Below are 13,508 nucleotides of genomic sequence, written 5' to 3' on the forward strand. Positions count from 1 at the left end.
TTCCATGATGAGACACTGAGCTTGTCTTCAAATATAATTTTGACTTTTTCACACAGATTTATTCTGCTACAGTGATGTGGTAGTGTCTCATATGGTGTATTTCTTGTTGCAGATTATGTTTTCTTTGAAAACTCCTCAAGTAACCCATACCTGATCCGTCGAATAGAAGAACTCAACAAGGTACTGCTTTGTTTTTGTGTCATTTCTGTGCATGTTTTTACTTGAGGGTAAATAACTTGGATTCCTGCCCCCAGCCCCCCACTCAGTGCCCCTGTGTGCATGCATTTTGTGACTTTAAGTGGTTCTTGCATCACTGAAATAGACAGGTGTTCCTTTGTCTTAACTGTCATTTCTATTGCAGGACACACCTGTGTGGGTGTGCACACAAGTTGGCATGGTGATGACTCGAATGAGCTTTTTAAAAACTCACATGAACTTACATTTTTTCTGCGTTGCACAGTTCCCTGTTTTACCTTAAGATACTAAGGTGCAGACAAAAAAACAGTCAGTAATACTAAAAAACTGTTTTTGTATTGTCTCAATATAATTGCCATGATGCTGAGACAAATGTTGCTCATTATTTGATAAGCTGGTGTCAAATGTAACCTGTTTGGTCTTAAAAGCAATAATTTAAAGATATTAAATAAATGACTTGAAGTAAATAAGCAACAACAAAGAAATGGTATTCATGTTTTTTTTGCCATTTTTGTTTGTCAGATAGCGAGGGGTCAGTACTGTGATGTCTAAGGCTGGGTATCGTTCAAAAATTTTCTATACCAGTACCTTCACTTCAATATCTTTTCCTGAACTGTACTTTTTTGGTACCAATTTTATAATTAACGTAAACTCTAACAAGAAGAAAATTATGTTACACATTACAGTACAAATCTTGAGTTTTATTTTTTTAACTTTGGTATTTTTCCATTCCAAGCAGTTTTCTTACATAAAAAACAAACAAATAATTTCCAGGTCAAAAGAGCAGTTTCAAACCAGTGACACGTCAGTGTCTAATGCTCACTGCTACACACTGAGGACCTTTTCACTTAACAGTTTTTCTTCAGAAAAATCAACATGTCTACTTTCTCTGGACACAAACAAGCCCACTCCTGGCTGATGGTGTTTCCAGCTGCGGAAAATGTTCGCTCTGAGGTTGTGGATGATGCTTGTTGCACACACAGATACCTGGTTGTCAAGTTTGACAGCACCGACATATTGTCCCTCACATTCCACCAGCAGGTCACTGGATTCACTGAGATTAGGGTTGATGGCAGACTTCTGCACCTCTGTGTCTCTGCCTGAATCTTCTCTGTGGTTCTCTGGGGTTTAGAACCCTTATCATCTCCCTAATTGACATTAGAACACAAAACATAAACAATAACATGGTTGTGTTATTATTGCTCAAAAACCATTATCTAGGCTGAGAGATAAAGGCTTAACTGGTCAACAATATCCTTTATAGCTTGCTTACCTCCACAATGCAGCCTCCACTGTAGAAAAACGCAGCAACTTTTAACAACAAAGTTTGTGATTGTCCTGTGGCCCCCATCTCGCATTTCTTTTGTCTGTCCTCCTCACATCAGGATCAGAGGCTCCTGTGAGGAGAACATTAACATAAACAGTGAACATTAGGTGAACTGTTTAACCAGCTGACCTGATGGATGAGCACATTTTTACAAGCTAAGCTTTATCTGTTACTGTCATTCTTTAGTTAGCTTTTGATTTAGCTAGCTTCATAGATAGCCATAAAATAAAACTGCACACTAATATCTTAAAGTTAGTGTTACATGGATCCTAGTTTAACTCACTGCGATGCACGTATAAGTTTAAGTATTAAGTAACTTTAACCAATGTAAACTAACCAGCTGAAATCCCAGACACAGCTCGTCCTCAGTGCGAAGCGGAGTCCGGTAGTGGATATTTTGAATCAGGCCGTTCAGGCTTTAACACCCACCGGCTGACTTAAATGCTGAGAGGAGGATAGCTGCGGTCCTCTCTCCTTGCAGTCAAACACGGAGCAACTTTACGCTCTTAGCCCCACGTGAACTCCGTTTGTGGGCGTAACCACGTTTGTGTTTTTCCTGGTTTTTGCTGCATACTGCAAGTTGCTGCACTGGTATTGGCTGTAATGTTACATGTGGTTGAAACCATGTGTAATATTACAGCCAATCACCAAAACTTGACACCAAAAGACGAGGCATATTTTGATACAGTACATATACCGACCGAAGCAGTTCAGTCGGTACCATAAAAGAACCGAAGTTCGGTACTCAGCCTTAGTGACGTGACATCTGGTGATGTTGCATTGCTATACTTTTTCTTTTATGGGTTTTGTCTTGTCAACAAATATGGTCTCTCCTGCAGTTTGTATTAAAACAAAAACTGCAAGAAGTCCCAATGTGCAGTCAGATATGCTTCCCGATCTACTCACTCTACACGAGTCATGGCTTTTAATACAGGCTCAGTATTTGAGCGCTAATTATACGATGTGACAAGACATCAATCATCTTTTCAAAATTCCTTGTCACTGTCATGGTCAACTTGTCACAGAAACATATTTTGATGGGCTCACAAAGGAGCCAGTTCTCTGGGGAAATCTTAGGGACTTGTTGCCACGTCTTCGACTAAAGGTGGATCTATTTTTGTTTTCTTTCTTTCAGACCGCCAGTGGGAATGTTGAGGCCAAAGTGGTTTGTTTCTACAGAAGGAGAGATATCTCTCACAGTCTCATCCAACTCGCAGATAAACACGCAAGTGAGTGGTGACACATTTTCTTTTTATCAAACCTTTACCTAACATGGCACCTCAAAATAAGTTATATAATCACTTTCAAGGTAAACTAAGGCCTATTCTAATACAAATTGTGGAAAAATCAGAAAAACTGATGACTGAAAATTTTATTTTCAGAGTTTCTGCTTCAAAAATGTCAATTTTTTTTGTCAGAATATTATTCAACCTATTTGAACATGTCAGAGGAGGTTGTTGTGTCGTTCTATACAAAAAGAAAAGTGCTAAATCAATTTGTAGTTTTTGTTGTTTTTGTTGTTGTGTTTAACAAAGCAATAAGGTTTAAGAGATAAAGCAACAAACTTGTTCTCAGAATTCAGAATCACTGACATTTTGAGTTTTAATTTGATGAATGATGTTAACCAATTTGCAGTTATGACAGTTCATCAATTCTTAATGGATCACTGGAGATTTTTGCAGTCACTGTAAAACAAATGTTTTCAGCTACTTGTAAAATGTATCATAATAATGCTCAATTTCAGTCCAGTGAATATTTCCTGCAGTGTTTCTGCTCTGCACCTTTCTGCATTAAATTATAACTTGCTAGAAAGATGTTTACCTTGTATCAACTGCAGTGGAGCCATTAAGTCTCTGCTGTTTGTGGACATGGTAAATTTAAGCTGAAATAGACGCTTGAATGCAGAGGACAATAAGTCACGACTGCTGCTATTCATATGCTATTTTTCTTGCTTATTACTACAGGAAGAGTTTGTAGTGTGAGCATTACTGTAAAACGAAGCAATACAAAGCTTTACCACAGCAACACCTGACTTGTACTTGTTCCGTTTCAATAAACAAATCTTTAGTTTAGGCCTTTCGCAATAAACAATAAATCATTTAATCGCATGATAAATGAAAAGTATCGACCTCATTTTCATTGATCTGCTTTATCGTTTCTTCGTGTCTCTTTTTCTCCTGAAGACACTGGATGATTAAAGGGTCAACTCCGATGCTCTTCACTGATCCCTCACTTTCTCTTTTCTCTTTAAAATCCATTTTAACGATCCAAAATTGCATTTTTGGATCGTTAAAAGCAGCTAAGCTGAGAAGCTAAGCTACAAGCTAAGCTAACAGGCTGACCTCGGGGAAAACACCTCCGTCTTGTCGAAGCTCCAAAATTCACGGTTGAAACCTGTGCCTTCATCTAAAAAGTTGTTTTTCTCTGGACAAAGAAGCTGAGAACTTGTTTACTGATTTTTTTTTTATTAAAAGCTTTGTGTGAAAAATGCTATGCTAAAGAGCTCAAACCACACCGAGCGTCCGCTATTTTGTGAAGCAAAAAAAAGATGTCTCCTTCCTTTTTGTCACGTCAAGAGGCCTCCCTCCCATTTTTCTTAAAGAGACACGCTTCTTGCTCCCTCACTATTCATCCTTCGTTCAAACAGTCTTATACTGCCATCCGGTGGTTGAAAAAAGGTACTAGACTCAAAACAAATTATTCAACATTGCTTCTTAAATTTGACAATAATTACAAATTATTGTCAAATTTCAACCAATTTTGTCGTTTATCACAATAATTTCTGAGACAATTAATCGCCCAGCACAATTTGTTATCGTGACAGGCCTACTTAAGTTAAACAGCAAAAAGAGCTCTTCTTAAAGCAGTCTTCCAGCTTTATTTGGTGCCACTGAGATCAAAAGCAGAAGAAGCCGCTGTGAGACAGGACAGACCGAAAGACGTGGTTGATTAATGCATTTGATGGAACAGATTGTAAAACAACATTTTTTATGATTGAGCTCTGTAAACATCAGGCAGGCTACAGAGCAAAAGCTTTACCCACCCCATGTGCTTTTGTTCTGATTACAACGCTTTTGCCAGTTTCTCAAGCTGTTAGGAGCCCATTTGCCAGCTGGTCAGAATAAGAGGCAGAAACAACAATAGACTTTATTACTGCCTGCCACACAGTAAACAAAGAATTCACCTGATTTATAGCTTTGATTAGTTCAAGAGAAAAAAAAACAGTCGTAATCAGATTTACAGAAAGATGGAAGAATTTACAATGGTGAAGGTTGAAGGCATGCATTTTCCAACCATTATTCTTCTGATACTAAATTTGTTGCTGTAAATCAAAAAATAAAGCAATATTAAGCAATAACATTTCTTAAACAATGTACTACAAAAAATGAGAATGTTACTTTATTTGACAACAAGGTGGGAGTGGTGGCGCAGAGGTTAAAGGTGGGTCTGTGATTGGAAAATTGCCGGTTCAACTCCCGGTACCAACAACATCAAAATGTGGGTGGGATAGGTGAAGCACCCACACCTGCCTCCACCCTCATTTGCCCCACTCCGGGCCCTTGAGCAAGGCTCTTAATCCCCACCATCTGCTCCCTCGGGTGCCCTAGATAGCAGCTCTCTGCTCCACACAGAGTGCTGTGGTAGCTCGATGGTTTGTGGTTGCGTCGGGAACGGCATCTGGCATAAAAACAATTGCCAAGTCTTTGTGCGACTTAGTTCGCTGAAGAAGGGAGAAGCCGGAAAAAAAACCCTTTATATGACAAAGATAATTTTTGAGGAGAAGTGTAGCATTTATTTTTACATTGGTTTTTAATTAAAACGTCACAAATCTTGGTCAAAATATTTGTTCTGTTTAAGTGATCACAACAATTTGTTCAACTGTTTTGAGCCTTAATTATGTTGGTAAAAGCTATTAATAATTCTCAATTCATTACGATCCCAAAAAAAGGAAAAGGGACTTGTCAGGTCTGTTTTCTTGCAACCATTTTTGCCTTGTGACAGTCTCTCTTTTTTTTTTTTTTTTTGCATGATCAGAGACATTTAGCAACTTGTTAGCTTTGTCCCTCTAACTGATATTTACACTTTAGAAGAAGTCGTATAGATTATTAGTCACACTACACTTGATCTACCTGCTGGTTCACCCATTTTATGTCTCGTAAAGAATGTAGAAAAACAAAGCACTGTGATGCAATTTCTATGCTTGACTCTCTCTCAACCCCACCTCAACAGCTTCGCACACCAAAATTGACATCACAGGACCTGTCTTGCTGGCACTGGAGTGTAATTGTTTCAATTTTTATGCCTCAACGTGCTGCGTGAGAGGCTCATGGTTAAAGAGGAGAAGCATAAGGGTATATTCTGTAATCGGCTAGTTTCAGCTGAACAAAACCCCAGGGGGTACAATGATTGCAAATGTTACAAAAACACTGAGGCATGAAGCAAATAATTTGAAACTATGGGTTATGTTTGCACATAAAGAATTTACTGACCAAATAATTTTTCTTTAGTAATAAGACTATGAGATCCTGAAGAAATTTGGTGCCATTTTCTTGTGAGTATTCTGAATAGCAACATTTCTAATAGTATAGTTGTTGAAGGCAAATTATCATAATTTATAAATACCTGCTCAGTGGTAAAATGGGGCCAATGTTTATTTGCTGCCTGATGTTGTGTTGATTTGGCTTCAGCAAACCAACTAATTCACCATTTATGGATTAGCATGGACCCTGAAATAAAATTTTTAGTTTTAGTCTTAACTATGATGTCAAATCATGTTGATTTTGTCGAATAGTTCCGTTTCTGTCTTGTTTCTAGTTATATGCTTACACTGTCGCTAACATCACTTTGTTATTTTCCTCCTTTCTTATTTGTACTTTTGCAGAGGAGTTGGAGGAGGAGAAGGAGAACCCAACAGAGACAGAGCTAACAGAAAAACAGAAACACCAGCTTCGTCACAGAGAGCTCTTCCTCTCACGACAGTACGAGAGTCTACCTGCGACACATATCAGGTATTAAACGCAAGCTCGTATACAAAGTGCTGCATGCAGTTCACAGTTAGCAGGCAGTGCCAGTGGGTGGGTCACAAGCATGTCCCGTTTCCTTTTGTCAGTGTTTTACATGGTGCGTGCTTCCCTTTCTCCATCTCCATCAGGGGGAAGTGCAGTGTCGCATTATTGAATGAGACTGAAGCTGTTCTTTCATACCTTGACAAAGAGGTAAGCCTGAGGGGGGCAAAAGGACGTCCGTTATTATTTGTTCACTTAGGAGTGCATCACAAAAACCTTGGCCACACTGCGTGCTTTTTTTTTTTTAAATACACAAGCTTTGAAACACATCTTGGTATTTTTAAAATATGTGTTTCATTGTAAATTTCTGATTTTCTTTCTATTCTAGTAGTTCGGTTCTGATTGTTTATCACAATTAATAAAGATTGCGTACAATTAAAAATAGTATTTGATTCAAACAACATCAGAACCAAACATGTTAAACTGTGGCAGTTCTAGTAAGTGATGTTTTTATTTATTTTTCTTTCTTAGGATACTTTCTTCTACTCGCTGGTTTACGATCCGACACAGAAGACTCTGCTGGCCGACAAAGGAGAGATCAGAGTGGGACCTCGCTTTCAGGCAGATGTACCTGAAATGCTGCAAGAAGGTACGTTATACAAGTTACCGTAGATCCAACGACTCTGAACTCAATCTGTTAAACTTTAAAAGCAAAAACGAATATGTTTTGTCATCTTGTTTGAGCTCTTTCAATTCTAGGTTGACAAATTTCAGGCTTTTTATTAACAAGAAATGTTACCAATTATCTTTGGATTGTGAACGTTTTTACTTCCTTCTTTGCAATGCAAAGTCACGCCTGTGCAGTCTGTAAGATGTACGTTCTGCATTTTGTAGGCGAGGCAGACGACAGGGACCAGTCCAAGCTAGAAGAGAAATTGTGGGATCCTGAGTGTCCTCTCACCGACAAACAAATAGATCAATTCCTAGTGGTGGCACGGTAGGTCAACATTACTGCACAAACAGCTCCCTAAGTACGTCCATCACATACAGTGACTGATGGTACACAGTAAATTACAGTTGAAGTAACTTCTTGTTTTGACTCTGTGTCCCATCATGACGTAAAAAATGCATAAGTCAGCTTAACGTTGTGAAACCTGTGGCTACAACATTAGAAAAACTGAGTCATTTTGAAATGAATAAATGCACATTTTACTTCCAGAATTGGCTCAAAAGTATCATTATTTAAATTTAAATTTTTTGAACATCTGTCAACTTATTTCTATAGTGTATTAAAAACAACCGAAGTTGACCAAAGAGCTTTACTGTTTATTCAAACTGGAAGTAAGTAAGTTTTTTTGGGGGTCACCACCGTGAGCAAACTCACATGAAAGATTTGGCAATTCATTTTACGCCAGATGCCATTCCTGACACAACCTGGGCTCAAACCCGCAACCTCAGAATTACAAGACCGTGGCACTGACCACAGAGCTGCTGTTTATTCAAACAACATAATAAATTGCAAAGAATTAAGAACTGATACATTTAAAGAACAAGTAAAAGCTCAAATCAAATGGGGAGCACAAAATGAAAAACATAAGCTCTGTTTGGTTCTCATACTCTGCTCAAGTCAAAAGTCTGGGAAAAAAGACGAGTCTCTGATATTTAGAAGACTCAGTAGTCTCCACTTCGCTTCGTCATTAAAGAGGGCGATTGTTCTAAACATATGGAGCAACCACCACAAATGCTCCAACCACTAAAATATTTTAATTTAGATTTTGGAACATCTAGGAGAAACCGGTTAGTTGACTAAAGTGTTCTTCTCGGTGTGTAGATTTTAAAAAGAGATAGGATCGATATCAATTAGCAAGACTACTAAAAGCTTGAAAAGCACTCAGTTAAATGTTAATAACAAACCAGAAACATGCAGGAAGCCAAGACTCGAGTTATGTATTCATATTCTTTTTACTTGTTCTGGACAATTTGTAAGTGATGTAGAGATGATTTATTTAAACACACTTAGATAGTTACACAATTTAGACAAGTCTTAATTGACATTGTTAAGTGTATTTTTCTCTATATTACAAAAGCTCATTTTTACCTTTTTAAGATTGTTTATTTCTTGAAAAAAAAAAAAAACTGCCTTCCTAATTTCATCTATGTGCTTATGCTATACTCTACTCATATTTATTATAAATTCCCTCTCAGGGCGGTTGGGACGTTTGCCAGAGCGTTGGACTGCAGCAGTTCAGTCAGACAGCCTAGCTTACACATGAGTGCAGCTGCAGCTTCACGAGATATCACGCTGGTGAGTAGGACGCACTTTGTAGCACTCGATCAGGGTTTGAACAACATATTGTAACCCTCTTAACTGGTTGCAGTTCCACGCAATGGACACGCTGCATCGCCATAATTACGATCTGTCCAGTGCTCTGAGCGTGCTGGTCCCAGCGGGTGGTCCAGTGCTCTGCAGGGATGAGATGGAGGAGTGGAGCGCCTCGGAAGCTGCCATGTTTGAAGAGGCTCTAGAGAAATATGGGAAAGACTTCAATGACATCCGACAAGACTTTGTAAGCCGTTTTTTTTACTGCACATTTGATTATTATCAGATAATGTGATGGTCTTATTTAACAAAACACTTGACAGTTTTCTAAAATACATGACGTTTTCTTCCTCCTCCTCAAAGCATTAGTACTATTGTAATTTATTGCAATTTTGCCCCCTACAGTTCAACTATTCTGTACAATAAAGTCAAGATATGGGCGTATACTGGGGCGGCAGGTGTTCATGAATACTTGATAAATGTGTGAATCACTGTGTGCGTTTTCAACTGTGGCCAGAAGTGAGCAAAGTCAGTAGCTCTCAGCCTTTGTGGTCACGATGTCTCACACTCATGAATATACATGAAGGCTTCACACCCAGATGGCAAGAACATGAGATATTAATATCATTAATTTGCTCTCTGTCTCTTTTCCTCTCCACCCTCACTCCACATTTGACTCCTTCTGCTTGTGAAGCTGCCATGGAAGTCTCTGACCAGTATCATAGAGTACTACTATATGTGGAAGACCACAGACAGATATGTTCAACAGGTGAGATTATTGTTGTATTTGAGGAACATTTAATACATGAGAAAATATGTTCAGGTATTTTAATGCTGTTGATAATTTCATTATGTCGACCACTATTGTTTGGCCTAATATTTGCAATTGTAGCACTAAAATTAACTATTTTATATGTGTGCAAGAAAACATAATTTAAAGCACTGTAATGTACTTTATTTTAAAACTTTTGTGGAAGAAAATTGAAAGCAAGGACGCTAAAATAAAGCAAAACTCCTCAGGGAATGTTTCGAATTGCTTAAACCACGTGTGTCCAAAGTGCGGCCCGGGTGCCATTTGTGGCCCTTGGAGTGATTTTGTGCGGCCTACATCTGCAGTTTAAGAAAGGTATCATTTTGGCCAGCAGTATTCAAAGGTCGATGCAGACTTTCTTCTACTTGTTAATCCTTTTTATATAATGTTTAGGTTTAACAGCAAAACGGATGAAAAACAATCTTCTCTAAATGAGCAATATTAAGCAAAATACAAACCTTTGGTTATAATCTTTTTATTGTCACTTCTTGATACAAAGCACCAAAAACTTTTACTGATTTCTACCAGAAAGGAGACTTTTGGATAATGATTCATAAAACTTGACTAAATATTGCAGTTGATAGAATAATCAAGAGGGAAAATGGACATTTTTAAATAAATATAACGTGGTATCATCTGTATACGAGTTGATAGACTTTATCAAACATATGAATCTGTTGCAGCGACTGACAGCTGGGCAATTTTTCAGAGCTTCGATCAGCCAGTCCTTGGTCCAAAGGGCTGATCGACCTCCTTTTTAAAAGGACACTTACTCAAATTTTGCTTTTGTTGCTGAGAACAGACTAAAATGAACTTTCCAAACACAAGAAAACAAACATAGACCCAACAAATCAAATAAATTGGATCCATTTTAATAATAATAACAAAAAAGCTTAGTGTTTATGAGGCTTTTAATGTTTTGGATCTGCAACAATTTAAAACTCGTTCTCCACCAAAATTAGTAAACTTTTGTCCTTTTTCCAAAATATTGTTCACGTTGAGAGTTAAATTCCCATTTTTGTGGCCCACGAGTACTTTCATCTTGATAGTTTTGGCCCACATATGAAAACATTTAGACACCCCTGGCTTAAACCAAAAAAGCATTCATTTGTGTCACTATTAGTGTTAGGATTAACACAAGCTTAAATTCACTGTTGTTGTTTTTTGTCTCTTTTGCACTTTTATTAATGACTGCAAGCCAAGTTTCTGGAGGGGGGGAAAAAATCACTTACTGGTACTAAATGTAGTTTTGCACCTTCAAAAATGGATTATTGAATGTGACTCCATATAAACTGAGTTAAATGTTTGGTTTCAACATTTCTAACTCGATTTCATCTTGTAGCCTGTATATCAAAACATATTTGAAACTCCTGCAGCTCCCATCTGTAATGAAAGTTTTCAATCAATGGGATTGTACCCACATTTTGCCCAAGGCTTGCCTTTCTGATTTCAGAAAATCCTTTGAGAAACAATTGCACATCTGTTCAAAGGTTGAAAAACACTTCTTACTATAAAAATACCCCATTTGGTAAAATTATTTAGTCAGGGAAAATGTTTTAAAACTTGTTTAAAAAAAGCGTATGTGAGTATAGAGGTCACTGCTGTTCAGAACATCAAAGATTTAGAAAGGCCTTATACAATTTGAACGAACCAACAACAAACGGGAAGTGACTAATTTGAAAATCACTGACACATTTAATAAGGTTTTGAATGTTCTGAAAGAATGCGAAAGTAGTTTTATTTTGCTAATAATGACTAAATTCTGTCTTGTTTTTCCATGTGCAGAAGCGACTGAAGGCAGCTGAAGCAGAAAGCAAACTGAAGCAGGTTTATATTCCCACATAGTGAGTTCATTTTTATATAAATATATAATTTAAAACACACCCAGCTCGCCATGTTTTTTCACATGGGTGGTACCACAGGCCTAGGAACCTGAGGGTTCTGCCCAGTATCTTAGCTGTTCCTTGGACTGCACTAATTTGGAGAAGATCTCTTGCAGCTGTTGCTGGGATCTATTGCTTTGTCAACCCCTAGACCCATTGAGGGCTTGAATCGCCACGTCGTCTCCTTTTTCCTCTTTCAGCCCTTTGTATTTCGTCAGCGTCTTGTACTCCTTTCTGACGTTATGGTGTTTGGAGATTGCCACGTCTTATCATCATTGCCTTCTTCTGTAGCTTGTTGACCACCACAATGTCCGGTGGGCCCTGCCATTCCCTTACTAGGGTCTCCAACTTTGACTTTGGGTCTCCTGCCCATACTCTGCACATGTGTTCCTTTACACTATTTCAGCTAATGGCATTCCATGTACGCTTTGCCTGCCTGCATTTTACATTGCGCTGTGCTGGAATCACTCTGGGGCGTTTTTGCACAGCCTGCATCTTGGGCCTTGTCTGGTTTGGTAGTCCTCGGCTCATGTGCTGCCATAAGTAGTGCCTCTCTGCTCTCCTTGAGTTCAGCCTTCTCTGGCCACTGGTAGGATTTGTTGATATCAGCCACTTTTTCAATCTGCCGATGGTGCATGCTCCAATGGAGCTTATCTTTTCATGATGGCTCCTCTTGTTCTTCTTCCAGCTAGCTTTCATGTCTTGTTATCAATAGCTTCTCTCCTTCTTTCACAAGGCTATTATACCAGCAAGATATCTAATGACTAGCGCTGCATACTTGTTGATTGCTTGGATTTTGTTCTTAACATCCAGCTGGCTCTTCAGGACCTGCCTTACCTTTTGTAGGTACTTACTTAGCTGTGGTTGCCATTTGCTTGTGGGATACCAAGGTATTTGTCTTGGACATCTGCAGTGTTGTCTTTGCATAGTTCAACCTCTTCAGTTGTGATCACCTTCCCTTTCTTGGGTACCATTCAACCCCATTTAACCAGTCTGAATGACATTCAAATGTCCTTGCTGTATTTCCTGGTGCGGTGGATCATTGAGCTGATGTCTCGCTCATTTTTGTCATACAGCTTGATGTCATCCATGCAGAGAAGGTGACTGATGATTGTTCCACTTTAGAACTGGTATCCATAGCCACTCTTTGTGATAATCTGGCTGACGGGAGTTCAAGCCCTTACAGAACTGCATTGGGAACAGTATTACCTTATTATATACTGCACTTGATGCTGACTTGTGCAATTGACTTTGAATTGGCCTCCTGAGTCGTCTTTTACAGTCGTCTGCATGTTCTCACTGAAGTACTGCAGTCAGTCTGTTTCCTAATTACCTTTTTTTTATAACAGCAACAAACCCAACCCCAACCAGATCTCTATGACCAATGGTAAGATGGCAACAGTGAACGGAGCAGGCCCAGGGTCCTACCATACAGCAGGAGGGGGCAGAGCCTGCGAGAGCTGCTACAGTAAGTTTTATTTAAGCATTGCAAGTGTAAAAATCACCAATGCAAAAATAAGAAATGCAAAGGAAACAACATAAAAATCACTGCCTGATAGAAATGCAGCAATATCAGCATCAGATGTCTGTCTGATACCTGGTGGGTTCAATCATACTCTTAAGCGTTCTCACACCACCTGATACCACTTTACAGCAGCGTGCCGTTGACCTCTCAGTTGAGTTGTCACCGTCAAAGTGAAATATACAAAAGTAAAGCTAACTGCAAATTATGCTCAGCAAAATTGTCAAGAAAAGGGGAAAATATGTCAGACTTTCAATGCAAGCAGTTTGATAAAACACCAAAAAAAAAAAGCAACATGACTCCAAAGTCAATGAGCTTGGTAATAGATGCAGGAAACACCAGCCTGCCATGTATCGCATGCAGTCCAGCTGGCTGTTAACAATGGACTTTTGGCACAGAGGAACGCGCTTGATGATTTGACAGTTGGATGGAAAACATTTGGAC

At 38.7% G+C, this 13,508-nt stretch overlaps 1 protein-coding gene across 1 annotated transcript in view; it reads left to right on the forward strand.

The window, feature by feature from the left end:
• mta3 (metastasis associated 1 family, member 3) overlaps nucleotides 1-13,508 on the forward strand; it is a 35,911-nt gene that overhangs the window by 3,519 nt on the left and 18,884 nt on the right. Inside the window, exons 2-12 of the mRNA XM_037691503.1 lie at nucleotides 113-180; nucleotides 2,658-2,751; nucleotides 6,405-6,531; nucleotides 6,675-6,738; nucleotides 7,060-7,177; nucleotides 7,423-7,525; nucleotides 8,734-8,833; nucleotides 8,907-9,095; nucleotides 9,543-9,617; nucleotides 11,445-11,503; nucleotides 12,892-13,010. Of these exons, the coding sequence (XP_037547431.1) occupies nucleotides 113-180; nucleotides 2,658-2,751; nucleotides 6,405-6,531; nucleotides 6,675-6,738; nucleotides 7,060-7,177; nucleotides 7,423-7,525; nucleotides 8,734-8,833; nucleotides 8,907-9,095; nucleotides 9,543-9,617; nucleotides 11,445-11,503; nucleotides 12,892-13,010 (1,116 nt within the window). The remainder of the gene's footprint in view (nucleotides 1-112; nucleotides 181-2,657; nucleotides 2,752-6,404; nucleotides 6,532-6,674; nucleotides 6,739-7,059; nucleotides 7,178-7,422; nucleotides 7,526-8,733; nucleotides 8,834-8,906; nucleotides 9,096-9,542; nucleotides 9,618-11,444; nucleotides 11,504-12,891; nucleotides 13,011-13,508) is intronic.

This window comes from Nematolebias whitei, chromosome 17 (assembly GCF_014905685.2).
Source record: "Nematolebias whitei isolate Nwh7 chromosome 17, NemWhi1, whole genome shotgun sequence".
Taxonomy (NCBI): Eukaryota; Metazoa; Chordata; class Actinopteri; order Cyprinodontiformes; family Rivulidae; genus Nematolebias; species Nematolebias whitei.